Consider the following 21995-nt stretch of genomic DNA (forward strand, 5'->3'; position numbering starts at 1 on the left):
CCGCTCTCCTCCCGCCGCCGCGTCTGGCCGCCAGGCCTAGCCCCTCCGCGCCCCGAGCTCCCGCGGCGCGCGGCCTGAAAAAGGCGGCCCTGGGGCCGCGGCTCCCGCAGCTGTCGGGTGAACGGGCGGCGCGCGCGTCTGCGTCCGACCCGGCCCCCCTGCCCGCCCGCCGCCGCGTGGCTGTCGCGGTGTCCGCCCCGACCTGAGGGGGCGGCCTTGAGCAGGGGCTGCAGACCCAGGGCGAGGGGAGGTCGGCGGCTGCGCGGCTCTGTCCTCGGGAGCTCCGGACTCGCCCGGGCGACCTGTCACCCGCCGCCACTCGCTGCCCTGTGTCTCGCGCGCGGAGAGGGAGGAAGGGTTAACCAGGTCGTGATGGGCCCGGCGGTGGAGGAGGACGCGCAGCGCGCGGGAGGAGCAGACACCTCGCTGCCAGGTCGGGAGGCTCTCCAGACACCCTTCCAGGAGGCAACCGCAGCCCGCAGGCCAGGGCTGCGTCCCGGGGCTTGGGTTCCGGGGCCCCGCAGTTCCCGAACCTATTCCTGCGGGTAGTGCGTGGCTAGGATGCAAGTTCAGATTTAATTGTCAAAACTGGGCTTTTGAGCTGTTTACTAGTTCTGAGACCATAGTGAGGCCCAGTCGGGCTGAAAGTGTCGGTGGTGTGAAGTCACCTGATCCTTCGCTCGCCGGTTTTGCTGAATGTGAGCTCCTACTGTACGGGTAAAGGAGCGCCCCTGCCCCTTGGAAGACGCACTTGCTTTGGCAGCAGAGTGTTGTGTGTCTCTCTTACTCATTACACCCTATTTTTAGGAGTTTAGCATTTGATCTTTCACTGTGGTGTGAATTGAACGCCTGAAATCTTGATTGAGAATTTTGATGGTACTTAAAGGCATAAAGTTTTCCCAAGGCTTATAATTAGTAAAAGCTTGAGCTTAGGCAAGTGTGGCCATGACATAGATAAGAGTTTATTAAGTATATTAAGTATGAACTGTGTTTTTCAAGTTTCTCTCCACAGTCTGATAAAGGTTTTGTGAGGTAAAATGTAAAACATTTTGATGAAAAACTCCCTTTAATAGAAAAGTTTATGTGAAATATATTTTATCATTTACGTTAGCCCTTGGACGTGTTGAACGTATGTCAGAGGTAAGGACAAACTGGAAGTTTTGTTAAGGTACAGGGAACAGGAAACAAAGTTGATTTTATTATAGCTTGCCAAGCAAAGCACTTGACAGAGCTGTTTATGCAGGAAAAAAATGCCACCAGAGAAGAGAGGTACGCCTTAAGTCTATTCTGGTTGGAATTCTCAAGTCATTAGTTGTTCTGGAATGCCGATGGATTGGTTAGTTTAGCTCTTTTGGACCTGGGAATGTGTGTGCACGTGTTTGTTTACTTATACCGTTTTAGATGTAGTTTCAGAGCGTTTTATGTGCTTGCCTTATTAGGAGAAACATTGCTTTATGACTCACAGTTATGAACATCGTTTTTAGGCTATGGCATATTGAGAAGAGATGCTATTCTTAAGACTTGATATATCGGGGTCATCATTTATTAAATGCTCTGTCTGCTACTCACAGGTTTTTGTCTTTTGTGTGTGTTTGTGAAGTTAGTCCTTCACTTGAAAGCCATTTCTATCAAATGACTGCCCAAAATAGTCCTTCTCCCTGCTGATTTTCTCTGAATCACCCTTTACTACATTAAAAACTAAGTAAATTGGCTGAGATTTGTGCAAACAGGCTCTGAATGAGCAGGTTAGATTTCGGCTGTAGAAACTCTGTCTCCCTCTGCTTCCTGGATAAAGTTGAAGAGTTGGGGTGAGTCAGGTGCTGCTCTTGTAGTTCAGTCTTAGGAAGATGCTGTGTCTCTTCAGTGTTTATTCTTTTTAGGATTGTAAGACCTTTATAAAAGACCTAGGAACTCTTCCGTTGGCTTTGTAGGATGATAAGAATCTGTGGATGTGATTAAATATATTTAGTAAAGTGTTTTGAAATCCTTCAGATTTTTCGTTTGGGGAAGATGGAGCTGCCTTATATTAAAGAGGCACTTATTATAGGGCAAATAAACCACGACTTAAAATGAGATTCAGTCCTTAAATGGAATGCACCTGTTTTCAAATTCATTTTTAGGTTGCCTCTCTGTTTTAACTTTAGGGTAGGGTTTTGGAATACTCACAAGTGAAAGTAAGTTTCTTGAAATTTTTAGACCCGTTTCCAAAATTGTGCCTTTTCCATTTATCCACTATTAAGCAACTACTAAGAGTATAGGGTCGTGAAGAGTCGGACACGACTGAGCAACTGAACTGAACTGAAGAGTATACTTGGAGGACTGTCGCCTAGTTTGATGCTGGAGTTCAAGACATATTTAAAATTGTGAGACCTAGTAGTAAGATGCATTTAAAAAATGCATCTTATGCACATTGTTTATGTTGTTTATGCTTAATTGGGAGACCTTTTTGACACACAGTTGTAAGTAAAGCTGTTTGGCAGTCTGTCAAAGGGCCAGAAATGTACGGGGTGGGAATAGAAGTTAGACTTTTTATAACAGTGACTTATAGCTTTACAGAAGGAGTTTTTCTCTAGAGTGGGTGCAGGGAAACAGCTTTTTAAAATTTTTTTTTAAAAAGTGTGATGGTATTGTCTAGCCATTTTGGGGTTGTATTGTTTACTCTTTGGGGCATTATTTAACTTTAGGAAGATAGATGTGAATATAGAATAACCAAACTTGATCCTCCAATTCATTACTGATGTAAGTTTCTTGCTATCCTTTACTCTTCTTTATCACCCATAATACAGAAGACCTATTGAGGGCTTTCTCCATAGCTTTAAAAGTGGATATCCAGAAAAAAAGACCAACCTGAGGATATAGTGTCAGCAGGATAATACTTGATACTTTATAAAGCACTTCAAACATCGTGCTTTGATTTTATTCTTAAAACCTTCCTCTGGAGGAATTAAGTTACTGCCACTGAAGGGAGTGATTGAGACTGGTCTACAGTCACAGAAGTGACTCAGAGGTGCTCTTACTGCTCCTCACCAGACTTGGAGGAGGGTAGGGGCCTCTTTTCATTCAGATTGTCATGTATCATAGTCATGACCGGGTAAAATTTTGTTGAATGAAGTCTGAAATCATACTAACGAGATGATGGAGCAGTTAAAAAGTAAAGGTAGGGCAAATCACTTAAGTGGAGTGGGAAATTTTAAAGTAGGAAGGGAAAAGGTGGATATTGTAGAAAGAAGAATTAATAATGTAGATGTTGGGGTTAGTCTTCTGGCCAGTACAAGTAGAATCTAGGGGATTCCCTTTACCAGTTTAGTAAAGTTATTTGTACAACTTGTATTTCTATGATTGGCATCAAAATAAATAGTGACTAATAACTTGGTGAAATGTGTAACTGATGAAAGATAATTTAGGCTCTCTAGTGGTTTTGCCTTTTTATTATATAATACTGATTGTGGGGGCAGTGTTTCTTTACCATGTCGCTCAGTCGTGTCCGACTCTCTGCGACCCCATGGACTGTAGCCTACCAGGCTCCTCCGTCCTTGGGATTTTCCAGGCAAGAATACTGGAGTGGGTTGCCATTTCCTTTTCCAGGAAATCTTCCCAACCCAGCGATTGAACCCAGGTCTCCCGCACTGTAGGCAGATGCTTTACCACCTGAGCCACCAGGGAAGTCCAGTGGAAAAAAAATGAGGACTCAAAAGCTGAGTGACTTCATTTAAACTCTAAGCTTGAAACCCCTCACACGCAGTAGTGATAATCATCCCATAAGGGTTGTTGTGGGAAACAAATGAGGTGAGGGTACCAGTGTTTCATAAATTATAAAGCTGTGTGTAAGATACAGTAATGTATAGGTAAGAATATGCCAGTTGGACTACTTGTGCTGTTATATTAATATATGTGTATATTTGCAGTCAGAAAGTTTCTTTTTTTTCCCCTGTAATGTGAAAGTTTAGTGTGGTCAAGAGTGGTGGGTGAATTTTTAACTTTATCTATAAAATGCTGATAATGTGTTCATGATTAGGGTTATTAAATGTGATTAAAGTGCTTAACTCAGTATCAAACATTCTATTTGGTGGTACTTACTATAATGTGTGGTTATTTAAGATGAGACTTTGAACTAAACATTTAATTTTTAAAATAGGTGATTTGAAAAGTCTTTGTTTAGTTTTTATCAGATAAAAATAAACATATTTCTCAGCTACCTTTATTTTAATAAACTTGCATTTTAGAGAATCATTTAATCATGTGGCAGATAATCTTATGAAGTTTATTTCAGTTTCAGGATTCAATATGAATCATGGCAGTTTTCAAGTAGAAAACATTGGCTTTTCAAACAGTAAAGGTGCGAAATCTAATTAATGTCTGTATGCACAAGAATGCCTGAAACAGTGATTGATTTGAAACCACACTAATCATGAATCCCATAAAAAGCTTTTTTCCCCCCTTTCTGTAGTCGTCATTCATAGAAGAGTCTTGGGTAGTGATAAGAAAGTACTTATTTTAACTCAAGACTTAATTTTGAATTTTGAGTAGTGTAGACTTCCATGGCCTTCGGAATGGAATAACATTTTTTCCTTCCCGAAGGAAATATCTACCCTAGCAAGCTGGTGTCTTTTTTTTTGGATTACTAAGTAGTTAATCTGTGGAGGTACTTTAGACACTTTGAAGCCTCCTATAACGAAACTCTGTAAAGGGGTGAAATTGGCACCCCTTGAGTTGCTCTTTTCCTATTTGAATGACTGGGTTTATGAGCTGGATTAAAAGCTGGATTAAGTTCACTTTTATCAGAATGGTGGGAGGGGGTTTGAATTTTGAATAAGTTGGAGAGAAATTTTGACGAAATTTGAACGAAATTCACCATTGTTCTTAGTTTTTTTGATGTCAGTGGGTGATGCCATCCAACCATCTCATCCTCTGTCACTCCCTTCTCCTGCCCTCTGTCTTTCCCAGCATGAATCTTTTCCAATGAGTTGGCTCTTCCCATCAGGTGCCCAAAGTATTGGAGTTTCAGCTTCAGCATCTGTCCTTCCAATGAATATTCAGGACTGATTTCCTTTAGGATTGACTGGTTTGATCTCCTTGTAGTCCAAGGGACTCTCTCAAGAGTCTTCTCCAGCACCACAGTTTGAAAGCATCAGTTCCTCGGCACTCAGCCTTCTTTATGGCCCAACTCTCTCATCTGTACTTCACTACTGGAAAACCCATAGCTTTGACTGGATGGACCTGTGTTGGCAAAGTGATGCTAGGTTCACTAAGTGATGCTAAGTGATCACTGTCTAGGTTTGTCATAGCTCTTCTTCCAAGGAGCAAGTGCCTTTTAATTTCCTGGCTGCAGTCACTGTCCTCAGTGATTTTGGAGCCCAAGAAAATAAAGTCTGTCACTGTTTCCACATCTGTTCAGTCTTCCTTTTGATTATGGAGTTATTTCTTACTGAATAATGCTGGCCAAACATCTTTCTAGATAAATCTTGACTTACAGGGTAAGGTCTTAAAAGTAGTTTTCAGGGTTCAAATGGCCTGTACAGTTTCAAGATTGAAGACCACATCAGCATATCCTTTCAGAAAGGTTATACCCATTTATTCTGTCTCCATTTGTTCACAAATGAGTGTTGTTAATTAAAAATAAATACCAACAAATGGGAAAAATGGGGATCCCACTGTTTGTTTCATTTGCATTTCTTTGATTACAGTTGATATTGAAATTTTAACATGGTAATTGAATGTGAATTTTTGGTAATTGACCTGCTGTCAGTGTTTATCTTATCTTTGTAAAAGTTCTTTTATATACAAGAAATTCTTTTTCCTGTTTGCTTTTTGACTTTGTGGGTTGTTTTTGCAAAATACTATATTTAAAAAAAATACTTAAAATGGTTCGATATGAGTTCTTTCCTTAAATTGGCATCTCTGATGGCATGTCTGAACTTAGTAACTTAGTGCTAGTCTCTTGAATATTTAGGTATGCACACCTGGAGGTTTTTTCCTTCTTTTTTGTTTTGAATTCTTTGTGAGATATTGTTCCCATCTCTTTTTAATACCAAAGTATGGGCATCTGCTTCCCTGATAGCTCAGTTGGTAAAGAATCAGCCTGCAATGCAGGAGACCCTGGTTTGATTCCTGGCTTGGGAAGATCCTGTGGCGAAAGGATGGGCTACCCATTCCAGTATTCTTGGGCTTCCCTTGTGGCTCAGCTGGTAAAGAATCCGCCTGCAATGTGGGAGACCTGGGTTCAATCTCTGGGTTGGGAAGATCCCCTGGAGAAGGAAAAGGCTACCCACTCAAGTATTCTGGCCTGGAGAATTCCCTGAACTATAATATAACAGTCCATGGGGTTGCAAAGAGTTGGACACGACTGAGCGACTTTCACTCACATAGGCATCTGCTTCAGTGCTTAGTAGGGTGGTAGAAGCATCCAAACTTAGGAGCTGGATTCAGATCACCATCGTTTTTAAGCTTTGGCTTCCTTAACAAAACAAACCCTACTTTAGAAATTTAAGGTTCAAAGATAATATTTTTCAAAGCTCCTGACGTCTATTGAGTGTACAGGGTTACTCCTCAGGGTAAAGGAGAGCCTGAAGGGGCTGCGGCTAGTTTTTTCTTTTGGGGGTAAAGAGGTGGAGTAGGACAGTCAGGTAGAGGGCCATCCTTGGACAAAGAACTAGCTTTTTTCTCCCCTTGATGTTATGTTGCTATATTGACACCTTATAAAAAGGCTTTCTGTTTCTTGTAGTGAATACCTATGTAGAAAAGTGCAAAAGAGATCACTCTTTTCTAAAGCTTTCATGTAGTTGGGAGATCAGATAGACCTTATGCATATTTGTGAGTAAAGTTTATCATGAAGTTTCTAATTTCAGAAGTAGAAATTAGTGTGTTAATATTGTTAAGGAAGACTTGGGGGAAGTTGGGCTTATCAGTCCTTGAAGTCCTTAGCAGAGTTGTAGGATATACCACTTGTTTGAAGATAGAAAGATAGGCTTATGTTGGGAAGCTTTAAAGTACTTGTTCCTGCTTTCTAAGAATTTTTCTAAAAAGGATGCTTGAAATATTTAAAAGCAATTAGAAGCAACTGGAAGATCAAATTTGTTAGAGCATGTTTAATAAAAAAGGATATGAGTTTTTCTGTAGCCATGTACAGCAAAGAATTGATTTAAATAACTGAATAACTACTAGAAAAACTGTTTGAATAGCCCCCCTAGCTGTACCTAAAAACTGTAAAGATGTGTGCTCCATGCCGCTATTTTTGATTATGTGTGTATTTCTCTGCCGCAGGAAATCCTGACACTTACTCTAAAATTGCCAAACTTAGAGAAAGAACAAAGGAGAGGATAGTGAGAACCTTTGACACTCTTATCCTGTTTTTTTTTTTTTTTTTTTGTCAAATTAATCACATTTTATCTAGCTGGAAAAATGGTTATTTGTCCCTTTTGGCTCTACTTCCTTTTTACCCCTGCTTTTAGTAGGATTTTGCCTGCACTGAGCCAGGGTTGGGATTTGAGTATACTCTTTGCTTTCCTTTCTTTAAACTGTTGCTGTAATAAGTCATCTGAGGTTGAGAGTTGAAGCAAAGTGAAACGTAGTGTCTTGTTTATAGAGACTTGACACATACCTGTTTGAGATTTGTCATGAAAAGCCTATTCGAAATTTAAGCTTGAGTGTATTTTTTTTTTTTAATAACTTCTTTGCTAGCCTGCTACCCCAAATTTCAATAGCTCTTCTATGAGTTTAATATCTTTTATCTTACTGCAGAGTTAGTTGGGAGGCCTTCAGAGTAAATGATTAAACCATTTGCCTAAATTGAGGCAACGCACTCTGGTTTTGTTGGATTCCTGATTGCTTTGTTAAAGTCTTGGGAGTCACTGTAGCAACAGTACATTTGGAAATGGGAATTTAGTGCTTTGTCGCTTTATAAAGGCTTATAGAGAAGAGAATGTCCCTTATAAAAAATATGGAATAATTTGGTATTATTTGTTGCCTACTCTTAAGAACGATGTTGAAGCTAGCTAGTTCTTGCATGCATCACTTTTCTATTTTTACTGTCACCTCTTGATTTTGAGCTTTTCACCTTATACTCAGGCTCCTTCGTTTGCCTTATATCTGATTTCCCTGTTTTTAGACTCATTATTATACTTCTTACTCACTCATCACTTTAAGTTTATCTGTGCAGCACAGCTTTGATCCTATCACTCTGCTTCAGAATTTTCCATGGCTCTCCTCAGGATGATGCTTAGCATTTTTAAACTTTTTTATTCTTTTGTTTTAAAAATTTTATTTTGTGGCACTGGGTCTTAGTTGTGGCACATGGGATCTTCCATTTTTGTTACAGCATGCAGGATCTTCAGTTGCTGCATGTGAGACCTAGTTCTGACCAGTGATTGAATCCAGACCCTCTACACTGGAGTGCATCTTAGCCACAGGACTACCAGAGAAGTCCTAGCTTAAATTGTTTAGCTTAATCTGATTCTCATGACTTAGAGAAATGCAGCCTTCTCCAGGGTATCTTCATCGATAACCCTGGTTTAAATAATCCCATATTATCTCTTTCTCGTTATACTGTCACTTCATACTCGTTTGTGTCAGAACTTTGAGTAAGGACTGTTAGTAGCAAATTGTACTTCCTCTCAGATCAGATCAGATCAGTCGCTCAGTCGTGTCCGACTCCTTGCGACCCCATGAGTCGCAGCACGCCAGGCCTCTCTGTCCATCACCAACTCCTGGAGTTCACTCAGACTCACGTCCATCGAGTCAGTGATGCCATCCAGCCATCTCATCCTCTGTTGTCCCCTTCTCCTGCCCCCAATACCTCCCAGCATTAGAGTCTTTTCCAATGAGTCAACTCTTCGCATGAGGTGCCCGAAGTACTGGAGTTTCAGCTTTAGCATCATTCCTTCCAAAGAAATCCCAGGGCTGATCTCCTTCAGAATGGACTGGTTGGATCTCCCTGCAGTCCAAGGGACTCTCAAGAGACTTCTCCAACACCACAGTTCAAAAGCATCAATTCTTTGGCGCTCAGCCTTCTTCACAGTCCAACTCTCACATCTGTACTTCTCTAGTGTCTAGCAATAGTGCCTTGCTCTCTGATGATTAGTCTGAAGTAGTTAGGTTGAGAGAATCTTCATGACACATTGCTGAGCATCGTTGGAATCAGTGAATATGAAACAGTAAGTTGCATATTTGTTTACATATACATATATATGCATATCTTACAAAAGATGGGAAAGTATAATTTTATTGCATCTTATGTTTTTAAAGTCTTCAATTAAAACCTGCCCTTCTAGAAGTTATGAAGAAAAAATTTTTTTCCTAATGGAGGACTGTATAAATGATTTGCTAACTATAAATGATTAAGTTTTCACAAGGAAATTTTTTGAAAAAATAAAGAGAAAGATAGCTGTATGCTAAGATTTGTTATAAAAATGAGAAATAAACTTCTTTGCTTTTAAACAAACTGTATTTTTGGTAACTTTTTTTTAACTTTATAACTTTATAAAGATCTTGAGCACATAAGAATTGACTTGTGAGTTTGTTCAACAAACATGCTCATTTGGCATAGTTGGAGAATGATGGATCTGACAGTTACAAAGAATGGGTGTACATTGTGATCTGACCACTTCAAAATGTTAGATTTTGTTTACATTAAGCAAACCTCAGTGTCCTCCTTCGTACAGATACGAAAACTCTTAGCTGCTTTTGAGGCTTATATAGTTATTAGCATAGAGTAGGCATTCTGAGTGCTTTTCTCTCTTCTAAAGTAACATCTAAAATTATTTCGTAAAGTAAATTATTTCAAGGAATGAGAAAATTCTTAATAATATCCCTTCTCCCAGTACCCAATTCTTTCAGTTCTCTGTTCAAATGCCTCCTTATTGAGGAGCCTTGCCTGACTGTTCTGTAAAATGGCAACCCCTGTTTTCATTTCCCTTGACTGGTTTTATTTTTCTCTATAGCATTGGCTTCCCTGGTGGCTCACATGGTAAAGAATCTGCCTGCAATGTGGGAGACCTGGGTTCTATCCCTGGGTCAGGAAGATCCCCTGGAGAAGGCAATGGCAACCCACTCCAGTATTCTTGCCTGGAGGATTCCATGGACAGAGGAGCCTGGTGGGCTACAGTCCTTGGGGTCTCCAAGAGTCAGACACAACTGAGTGATTAACATTTTTCACCTCTCACATTTGGATCTTATGCACTAATTTTAATTCTCTTTCATACTTTATTTATCAGTAGATATTCAGGTTCCAAATTTTTTTTGCAGTTAGAGACAGTCCTCCATTGAAAAGGAACCATGTCTCTTCTGTGCATTTGGGTAAGAATTCCTCTGGCATGTAAATAACTTATCTAAAATTAAATTTAAAAAGTTTCAATACTGTTTACTCAAATTCTCTAAAATAGTGTACCACACAACAAAAATGTGTCTCCCATCCTTTTTTTTTTTTTTTTAAAGGTACAAAAGATGCAGGCCCCTTGGGGTGACTTGGGTGAGATTTTCTGTAAGACTTTGCTTTAGGAACGTCCTTTCCTACTGAGGACTCTTAAGTTGCAGAACCTAAATAGAATTTTTCTGAGTTTCTGTCTTGTTGCTTAGAGCCTCCCAAGCCATTATTTATTCTAGCATTTCTTAGCTAGTCAACAAAATTCACTTCATAAACTGCCACCTTTTAAAAAATAATCTAATTTAATTTCAGTTGAAAATTTGTAATCTTAAAGTATATGCATGTATATTTAAATGTATGCTTTAAGAGCTGGTTAATATTTGATGATAAACTTTGAGAGAAATATTTTGTGATCTATTTTACATTTTTCTTCTATTTAGATAAATGCATAAAAACATTTTTATTCATTTTTTTAAATAGATTCAGATTTTATTGTTTGCTCAGTGTGGGGAATAATCTAAGTCCTCCATATTGAGGAAAGTCAACTTTGTTTTATATAAACTTAAAAGCCAACCAGAGTCAAATCATGTTTGATAAAATAAACAGTTTTAAATTAGAAGTGAGTATATAATGAACAGTTTTAAATCAGAAGCCAATACTTTGGCCATCTGATGTGAAGAGCCGACTCATTGGAAAAGACCCTGATGCTGGGAAAGACTGAAGGCAGGAGGAGAAGGGGACGACAGCGGATGCAGTGGTTGGATGGCATCACCGACTCGATGGACATGAGTTTGAGCAAGCTCTGGGAGTTGGTGATGGACAGGGAAGCCTAGCATGCTGCAGTCCATGGGGTTGCAGAGTCAAACATGACTGAACAACATTTTTGTCTCCCAGAGAAACCCTGTATATACAATAACTTTTAGTTACCTTGTCTTTTATTAACAATGTTTGGGCATACTAATTTTATCTTTTTTAAATCCTATTTTTAAAGCAGCAGTGGCAATAAGAAAATATCCTTCATTCTTGAAAATATTTTTAGCATAGTCTTGTTGTTAGTTGCTAAGTTGTGTCCATCTCTTTTGCGACCCAATGGACAGGCTCCTCTGCCCATGGCATTTCTCAGGCGAGAATACTGAAGTGGGTTGTTCAGTATTCTTTAATTGGAAACAGCAAAAATTCTATGTCATCACTGCCGGTTACTGTGGAAACAGTAGATTACAAGTGGGAAATAATGTTTGAGTCTTATAGGAAAACATTTTTTTGTTTATCTTATGATTTGAGAGTAATGAAGGAAGGAAATATGAACTACTGTATATGCTCTTTAAAAGTATTTTTAAAGCTTGGTGATTTAGGATGGTCTTGTTGGTCAGATGGGCAAAGCTGATGGGGGAAAGTATCTGATGTATGACGTTAGTGGAAGGTCTCCTGGAGTCTTTAAAGTTTTCATTTTTACCATTTGCATCATAGTTCCAGTTTTATAGGAGAGAAATTTAAGTTATTAATAACAGTATTTTATAGGAGCAAATTGTTAAACTCTTTTTTGTGGTACCTGTTTGGCTAATAGCTACTTCTCTTCTTAAAAATGTTTGAAGTCCAAGTTTGTGTCTTTGTCAGTATGCTTATTCTGGGCTGCATCTGTTTGGGCAGGGAAAGGGAAGCCTGCTATTAAACGCTCACCAGGTGATTGATGATGGCTCCAGGCCAATACTTTTCAACTCTAGCTATATATCATATTAACACATTAGAAAAAATTCTATATTTATATTTTGAAAGTAGGGGTGTCTATGTACACTACCTCTTTTCACTTTATACAGCATCCAGAGTAGCTCAGCTAGAGTGGTTAGCAGTCTCTCAGGAAAATGGAGGATTATAGCATAGCTTGAAAACCTGTTTTCCTTTACTGAAAACGTTAGCATCACTGAATGCTACATGAAATAAAATAAAATGAATGGTCTTTACCTTCTAAATACCTGTACAATACCGTGATCATCAGTACTCTGTTCTGTTCAGAGGACCGTCAATGTTGGCATCACAACATTATCAAGTTGGGAGTTAGAAATGCAGTTTTAGCCTCCCATCCCAGGTTGCCTGAATCAGAATGTTCAAGAAGAGCCAGGTGATTCATATGCATTTAAAAAGTTTGAGAAACACTAATGTAGAGGAAATAACACTAAATAAAACCACAGTCAGGTCTCCCTCCACACGGTGGTCCAATCATGTGTTTTCCTTGTCTTAAAAATGAGTGAGTTTGGCTGCATAATCTCTAAAGCCCCTGTGAGTGATATATTAGATTTAATTTTAAATATGGAGGCTAATTTTTCAGCATCTGTACTAGAACTTGAATGCCCTAAAATTTCTTGACATTCTGGGGAGTGTATTCATATATTCTCTTTATGCGTAAACACTTGTAAGGAGTTTAAAAATGTCCCCCTCTCCAATTAAGAAAGCTGTTTCTTGAGTTCTTTTAAAAAAATATTCATTGTTTAACCATAATATCTTGGTGTGATGAGGACTCACAGGAATTGATTCACAAAGGAGTGAATTTGTCACTATTGGAGATACTCAGAATTACCTTTTTTGTTTTAATCTTTCGTGGCACCATCCTGCCCCTCCTGGTCACTAAAATGCTGTGGAAGTAGCAGAAACATTGAGAGGTACAGTTTGAGAGACCTTTTCTCACTTCTAATAGCTCTGGTCTATATTTCTATCTTTTGTACTTAGATCTACTTCATTTCCTAATAAAGACTATTAGCCTCACCACATAAAAAACTTACTATTATGGGAAATTTCAGATATGTACAGAAGAGAACAACGTTAGAAACCTGTGTATAAACATCTCCAAGATTAAACGATCATCAATATAATGGCCACTTTGTTTTATCTATTTTCCATACCCAGCCTCCCTACCAGATTACTCTGAAGCAAATAACAGATTATATGAATGTTCTGTGTCTTTAAAAGAGTAAAGCTTTTTAGAGAAACAGCCTTGGTACTATTACCATGCTAGAAAAATAATTCTTTAATACCACATATCCAGAGTTCATATTTCCCTGATTGCTTGAACAAGGCCCCCTCGCTGCCTTTGGTTGATACGGCTCTTAAGTCTCCTTCTCTTTTTTCCCGCCTTTATTTTTTCAATTGTTTGTCCAGGTTTGCTTGTCCAGTGAAATTTCCTATATTCTTGTTTTCTGACTCCATCTCTGTGGTGGTAGTGAATGTGTCTCTTTTCTTTCCCATAGTTAGATCTAGAGGCTTGATCAGTTTGATGTTTTAAAAAATTTTCCTCAAACATATGTCTTTGGTGGTATCTTTTGGTTTCTGATACATCACACTTCAGTTCAGTTTAGTCACTTTGTGTCCAACTCTTTGTGTCCAACTCTTTGCAACCTCAAGGATTGCAGCATGCCAGGCCTCCCTGTCCATCACCAATTCCTGGAGTTTACTCAAACTCATGTCCATTGAGTCAGTGATGCCATCCAACCGTCTCATCCTCTGTCGTCCCCTTCTCCTCCCACCTTCAATCTTTCCCAGCATCAGGGTCTTTTCCAGTGAGTCGGTTCTTCACAGCAGGTGGCCAAAGTACTGAAGCTTCAGCTTCAGCATCAGTCCTTCCAATGAGTATTTAGGACTGATTTTCTTTAGGATTGATTGGTTGGATCTCCTTGCAGTCCAAGGGACTCTCTCAAGAGTCTTCTCCAACACCACAGTTCAAAAGCATCAATTCTTTAGCGCTCAGCTTGCTTCATAGTCCAACTCTCACATCCATACATGACTACTGAAAAAACTATAATTTTGACTAGACTGACTTTATAACTTTGACTGACTAGACTTTTGTTGGCAAAGTAATGTCTTTGCTTTTTAATATGCTGTCTAGGTTGGTCATAACTTTACTTCCAAGGAGTAAGCGTCTTTTAATTTCATGGCTGCAGTCACCATCTGCAGTGATTTTGGAGTCCCCCCAAAATAAAGCCTATTACTGTTTCCATTGTTTCCCCATCTGTTTGCCATGAAGTGATGGGACCGGATGCCATGATCTTAGTTTTCTGAATGTTGAGTTTTAAGCCAACTTTCTCACTCTCCTCTTTGACTTTCATCAAGAGGCTCTTTAGTTCTTCTCTGCTTTCTACCATAAGGGTGATGTCATCTGCATATCCTGGCAGTCTTGAATCTAGCTTGTGCTTCATCCAACCCGGTGTTTTGCATGATGTCCATGAAACTTTTGATTGTCTCTTTGTAATGTTGCTGCTGCTGCTAAGTCGCTTCAGTGTTTCGACTCTGTGCCACCCTGTAGATGGCAGCCCACCAGGCTCTACAGTCCCTGGGACTCTCCAGGCAAAAACACTGGAGTGGGTTGCCATTTCCTTCTCCAGTGCATGAAAGAGAAAAGTGAAAGTGAAGCCGCTCAATCGTGTCCAACTCTTCACGACCCCATGGTCTGTAGCCCACCAGGCTCCTCCGTCCATGGGAATTTCCAGACAAGAGTACTCGAGTGGGGTGCCATTGTCTTCTCCGCTTTGGATGTTAAGGGTGGGTTAATCTATCCGTTGTAATCTATCCCCTTTGCTTTTCACTCAGTTATCTTAGTAGTCTTGACTCAGTAGTCTTAGTAGTCTTCATGCATTGTTGCCTTTTGAAGTCCTCATTTCTAGGGAATGAAGACTACCTGGATTTTCTTCAAGACCTTACTACTTAATTGTTTCCTGGATAAACAGTCTTAAGTTAGATCATTAGTTCCTGTAAGTGTGTTTTATTTTCAGTTGAGTTTTGTTTTAGAGAATCTTTCTATATCGTGCTTGATCTTGAAAATAAATGAAAAGAAAATTGGACAAAAATTTTTCAGGCATTGATTAAGAATATAAACTAGACACGTAACATATAAATAAATAAATGAATGTATTATTACTTAGTAATGATCATATGGCTTCCCTGATGGCTCAGTGGTAAAGAATCCACCTGCCAGTACTGGAGACTTAACGTCCCATTCCTGGGTTGGGAAGATCCCCTGGAGAAGGAAATAACCTAAGTCCAGTATTCTTGCCTGGAAAATCCCATGGACAGAGGAGCCTGGTGGGCTGCAGTCCATGGAGTCGCAAAAGAGTCAGACAGGACTTAGCAACTAAACAATAATAATGATTATATATTTACTGCTACTACAACCTTTTAAGGAATATTTTTTCTTAAACTAGGGTTGCTGAATTATTAGATGGACCAGGGGTCGAACCCGTGTCTTCTGCAGTGGAAGCATGGAGTCCTAACCACCAGACTGCCAGGGAATTCCCTATAACCAGCCTCTTCTTAAGAGCAAGATAAAGTGCAAGTCAGGAGTCCTTCATTCCTTGGTAGAATTTGCTTTAGCAAGTTAAGTCTGCATTATTCCAAAGATCTTATAATTATTTCCAAAATTAATATTAAAATTGTTTCATATTTTTCTTGGTGATTCTTTAAAACTTTGAATAGCAGATGTCTTCAGTGATTACTTGCTTTTTCCACTTTGAAAGTGCTTTGTAGCTGAACTATTTTGAGTGGTGACTACATTGACCTACAGATCTCTGCAGCCTTCAGTTATATTTTCTTGTCTTTCACAACTGTATTTTGTTGAACATGATAGTTTGAACCTGAAAGATAACTCGTACTCTTTCATATCTCACTTCTGTAGATTTAAATGCCATCCTTTATTTCTAGAGTGACAATTTTTTTATTTAAGATTTTTTTTGGGTGATCTACTATTTTTATTTTTTTTTGAGATCATAGTTAAAGCAAAAAAGTTCCAGAGTTTGAAGAAAATATACAAAAAGCAGAGAGCAGAGTATGTATTTATGTTGAGCACTGACTCCAGATTTTTTTTGCTGGATTATTAACCTCAGCTCATTAGCCGATGATCCTTAATTTTGAGTTGTTCACAGTGTTTATAGTTATAGATTTGAATTTTGACCCTGATTGTGGTAATATTAATTGTAATAAAGGTCATGGAAGCAGAGTAGGGTTATTGAAAATAGAACCATTTCTTTCTGAGGCTTTGTCTGTATGTCTGTAAGAGAGGCAGCAATGGGACTTTAACTAGTTCTGTTGTGTGTTTACAGCCAGTTCCAGCTTTTTAACCCCATTCAGTTGAGAGAACCACAATTATTCTAATGGGAAAAACACAGTTTGCTTTATAATGTTAAATTGAAACATTCTTGACTGAGCATTCTGTAAGAAGTAAATCACTGATATATTATGCAAGCAACTGTACATCAACTAAATCTTCTAGTTTTCAGCGTTAAATTATGTGTTGTATACAAGGTACCCCTCTGTGCTCTAAAATATGCAAGCAGCACATGATTGTTTTTGAATTTAAAAAACTGTCTGCAAAATATACTGTTTAAGCATTTAATAATTTGCTACTGTTGAATTAAGGGGCTTCCCTGGTAGCTCAGTGGTAAAGAATCCGCCTGCCAAGCAGGAGACGTGGGTTCAAGCCCTGGGTCTTGAAGATCCCCTGGAGAAGGAAATGACAATCCAGTCTGTATTCTTGCCTGGGAAATCTTATGGACAGAGGAGCCTGGTGGGCTACAGTTCGCGGGGTCGCAAAAGTCAGACACGACTTAGCGACTAAACATAGAGTTAAAGTAACTTCTGGGTTACAGTTTATGACTATGTGTTTTCTTAAAGCTGCCTAGATTATGAATAGACAGTTCATACAAGAGGAAACAAATATGCATAGAAAAATGATCAGTCTCAGTCAAGGATATGCGTATTAAAGCAAAATGGATACTGTGACTAAAGAAATGAGTTTTAAATTTTCATTTTAGTTTATGTTTTAAAAACAATTTTGTCAGTATAGGTTTACATATGAATGGAAAGTGATTTTTTGGTATTTGATTCAGTTATTGGAAAACTTATGTTGGGAACACCTTGTGTATGTGAATCTTACTGAGTTGTAAATTTTATGAAATCTGAGTGATCATGTATTTTTAATAAGCATTTAATGTCTGAGTTGAAAGGTGCTATAAGTGTACAATACACAGTGAATTTCAAAGACAGTGTGAAAGAGAAATGTATATGCCTTAATTTTAAAACATTGATTTTGAGTCAAAATGAGAATATTGACTATTTGTCATTATTTTTAAAAATCTTCTACATACTTTATAAACCCCACATTGCAGTCTATATTTTTGTTCTATATGATCAATTACCTTTTAAGGACATTACTTGGGGGAAACAACCAGTTTTTTATTTTTGTATCCATTTATTTGCTACTTTGGATACTATAGGAAGGAGTGAGGAGGCTTTCCATCTGGTATCATTTCTTTTCAGCTTGAAGAATGAAGAACATCATTTAGCATCTCATGTAAAGCATATCTTCTGGTGACAAATTTGTGTAGCTTTTTTGCTCATTGTCTATATACTGGTTTCATTTTTCAATAATAGTTTCTGAATATAGAAGTCTCAATTGGCATTCTTTTTTTAATTTAAAGATATTATTTTTTTGTCTTCTGGCTTCCATTGCTTCTGATGAAAAGTAGTCATTTGAATTATTCCCTTTACTGTCTGGTGGCTTAGATGCTAAAGAATCCTGCAGAAGACCTGGGTTCCATCCCTGGGTTGGAAAGATCCCCCGGAGAAGGGAATGACTGCCCACTCCAGTATTCTGGCCTGGAGATTTCCATGGATTATATAGGCCATTGGGTCTCGAAGAGTTGGACACAGCTCAGTGACTTTCACTTTCTTCACCACATCATTTCTTTAAAAATTTTCCCTTTATCTTTGGTTTTTAGCAGTCTGACTGATGTGGTTTTCTTTTTGTGTTTACCCTATTTGAGGTTTGCTTTTTGGATCTTTAAGTCTCTGACACCAAATTTAGTAACATTTGACTCAGTTCAGTTCAGTCACTCAATCATGTATGACTCTTTGCGACCCCATGGACTGCAGCATGCCAGTCTTCCCTGTCCACCAACTCCCCAAGCTTGCTCAAACTCATGTCCATCCAGTTGGTGATGCCATCTGAACATCTCATCCTTTGTCGTCCCATTCTCCTCCTGCCTTCAATCTTTCCTAGCATCAGGATCTTTTCTAATGAGTCAGTTCTTTCTCATCAGTGGCCAGAGTCTGTCCAGTGAATATTTCATTTTAATTATTGTACTTTTCAGCTCTAGAATATTCATTTGTTTTCTATTCATCTATTTATTGGCTGAAACTCCCTAACTGTTCACTTGTTAAGAGCTTATTGAACATATTTGTAATGTCTTCTTTAACGCTTTTGTTGAACATCTGGGCCACTGCAGGATTGTTTTTCTGCAGCTGCTTTTTTTTTTCTTTACTGTGGGCCACATTTTCTTCTCTGCATTTCTGATGATTTCTGATCATGTTCTTTAATTGTACATTAGCATTCTGGAGATTCTGGATTCTGTTGTCTGATTTGTGTTGTGGCTCAAAGTTCAGTTACGAATTGCTCTTGACCTTTTATAGGCTTGACTTTGTTATCTTTTTAGTATGACTCTGTAGAAAGCTTAGAGGAAATCCTCCTAACTTGGGGATACTAAATCTCCGAAGTGTCTCCTCTCTTTTCAGGTCTTAGTGTTAGGCTTTGTTTGGGTGAATCTTCAGTAGATCTAAAAATAGATAAGCATGGGCTTTGAATCTAAGGTATGGCATTCCTGGTGTTTTAGCTTTCTGCCTGAGGTGTTCTGCCCACAGTGGCTGGGCCAAAATGTCACAGCGTCCCAGTACAGTTTGACTTCTGGTATCTCTGTTGCTCTTGCAACCCTGTGGTTGCTGCTTTTTGGTGAGCCTTGTGTAGTGTGTTCTCCTGTGCCTGGGAAGCTTATCACCCTTGGCCAGGGACTTCTGGGCTCTGCCTCTGTGTTGGTGGTGTTTAGTCTCAGTCGTGTCTGGCTCTTTGCGACCCCATGGACTGCAGCATGGTGGGCTTCTCTGTCCTTCGCCATCTCCCGGTTTGCTCTGACTCATGTCCACTGAGTTGGTGATGCCATCCAACCATCTTGTTCTCTGTCAGCTCCTTCTCCTCCTGCCTTCTGCCTTTCCCTGCATCAGGGTCTTTCCTAATGGCTCTTCACATCAGGTGGCCAAAGTATCGGAGCTTCAGCTTCAGCATCCGTCCTTCCAATGAATACTTCTGCATAGTTCCTTTTTCTCTGTCCTGCCTCACAGCTTCCCATCCCACTGCCTTTAGTAGTCCTGAACTCAGATCTTTGCTTGTGCTTTGGTTCCCCACTCTAGTTTAGGAAATTGTTCCTAGGCAGAGAGTGGCCGTGGATGGATGGATGTGTGCGTGCGCAGAGTGGCTGTGGATTGGGGAGTGGGGGGTGTGATCTTTTCCCAAGGATTCTTCTCTCTGTTGTACAGTGCTTGAAAAAAGATGCCTTGTATATTTAGTTTAGTTTTATAGTTTGTGGCAGAGGGCCAGTCTGGTAGCAGTTATTCTAATGACTGAAAGAAGAAGCCTCAAATGTTTCTGTCTCCCACTGCAACTCCCAAGTGAGCCTGTGTTTTTAAAAACAAAGCAAAACAGAATTGGGGAAGATTTGTACTACTTTGTGATCTGCCTTTTTCCTGGTGATTTTATACCAGTCTTAAAGATATCTTTAATTTCTTAAATGTGTATATGTGTTTTAAAACTGCATAATATGTGAATATGTAGTTAAAATATTAGGCCAGTTTCCAGTTTTGAGACATTCAGCATTAATTTTCCCTACCATAAATAACACTGATAAACCAACTTGTATATCTTTGTTAGTATCTTTATTTATTTTCTTGTAATAAATATCTAGAAATAGATTTACCATGATATAACCTCTTTAAAGCTTTTAAAATATGTGCTGAAATAAACTTTTGAGCACTTATATACTATTTTTATTTTGTTACAGAGTGTGGATGTGGAACAAATAAATACCAGACACCAAAATATCACTTTGCTTTTGTTGAATAGCTAATTTTTGTAAATAGACTAAATGCACTGAGTCCAGGCCACTTTCCACAAAAATTTGTTTTAAGTTTTTATTTGGAATGTGAGTAATAAAATATACTTTCATTGCTTCTGAAAAGTGAAATACTTTTTACTTGGTTCTCTTTCTACAAGTTTAGTTTTGGGTTGATGTAACCTAATGCTAGTAGCATTTTATTGTAATGTAGATTTACAGCACCTTTTATTGTATAGCTTCTACTTAAGCTTGAAGTTTTCAAATGTACTTAGGTCAGTCCTGAAGTGTCACTTTTCCTGTTGGAATATGTACTGAATGTATGAGTTTGGCAAATATAAGAAAAAAAGCAAAATGATAGGCGTTTTTTTTTTTTAATAATTGACTTTTACGTTTTAAAGCAGTTTAAAACGGTTCACAGCAAAATAGAGCACAAAGAATGCTGGGCCCCCCACTTCCTCACACACCTGCAGCCCTATCAATATCCCACACCAGAGTGGTATATTTGTTATAGTCAGCAAACTTTCATTGACACATTATTATCATCCAAAGTCCAGAGTTTACGGTAGGTTTCAACTTTTTTGGGAGTTGTATATTCTGTGGGTTTTGGCAAATGTATAATGACATATCTGTAACATTAGTTTCATAGCCCTAAAATTCCTCTGTGCTCCACCTACTCATCTCTGTTTTCCCCAACCCTTGGTAAATACTGACTTTTGTTTTTAAACAAAGGTAGTGTCTTTTTTTTTTTTTTTGTAGGCCTTGTAGCAAATAGGTTAAGTATTTGTAGCAAATAGGTTAAGTATATTAGGAAAGCTATATTGGCGGGCTGAAACCTACTTTCCCAGCAATCTCTTAGTACTGAAAAGTGGAAATTGAAATCAGTATTCTCCACATAGAATTTAACTTCAGTTTAAAAACTTCCCTGGTGGCTCAGATGGTAAAGCGTCTGTCTACAATTCGGGAGACCAGGGTTCGATCCCTGGGTTGGGAAGATCCCTTGGAGAAGGAAATGACAATCCACTCTGGTACTATTGCCTGGAAAATCCCATGGACAGAGGAGCCTGGTAGGCTACAGTCCACGGGGTCGCAAAGAGTCAGACACGACTGAGCAACTTCCTGTTACACGTTATGTTACGTAAAATCTTAAGTAATGCTAAATTTAAAAAGACTTCCGCTTGTAGGTGATCACTATTCATATTTACAGGTAGTCTAAATAAATTTGCATATAATTCTTAATTTTTTTTTCCAGTGGCCTAAATCAGTATTTGTGAATGAAATACTTTGCCTATATGTAGTCCAGACTTGGTCTAGCAAGTATGGTGGGAGTGAAGTTAGCTGAGCCATGGGACTGTGCTCCAGAATATCTTTGCAGCATTGGCGACACCTCCTTTTATTATCTGTTGACTAGAAATAGTGACAAATACGCTGCCTGTGTATCTGTAGTATCTATCTTTATCCATGATATTAAAGGAAAACAGGCTACTGTAGCCAACTAATTTAGGTGAAATTTCAAGATAACAAAGATTTCCTGCCAGATGGTTATTTTTTGTTTTTATTTTTAAGAAACCAACTAAGACTTTCTTTACATTAAAGATAAGACTACTTGTTGGTTTTAACAAAATCAGCAATCTCCATATTTGGTCATTGTGATATTTTAGCACTTACTGGTTTTGAGTTCTTTTAATTGTGCACGTGAGTACGTGGTCAGTTGTGTTTGG

At 38.7% G+C, this 21995-nt stretch overlaps 1 protein-coding gene across 3 annotated transcripts in view; it reads left to right on the plus strand.

Moving 5' to 3' along the window:
- Positions 1-21995, plus strand: part of ATL2 (atlastin GTPase 2) — a 67302-nt gene that overhangs the window by 281 nt on the left and 45026 nt on the right. The window contains exon 1 of one of the 3 annotated variants that reach the window (XM_010855588.1): positions 220-433. The exons of the other annotated variants lie outside the window; for them this stretch is intronic. Coding sequence (XP_010853890.1) covers positions 373-433 — 61 coding nt within the window. The 5' untranslated portion in view covers positions 220-372. Of the gene's footprint in view, positions 1-219; positions 434-21995 lie in introns of those variants that run through there. 3 annotated transcript variants of the gene reach the window in all.

The sequence above is a fragment of the Bison bison genome, unplaced genomic scaffold (genome assembly GCF_000754665.1).
Source record: "Bison bison bison isolate TAMUID 2011002044 unplaced genomic scaffold, Bison_UMD1.0 scf7180017864366, whole genome shotgun sequence".
Classification (NCBI taxonomy): Eukaryota; Metazoa; Chordata; class Mammalia; order Artiodactyla; family Bovidae; genus Bison; species Bison bison.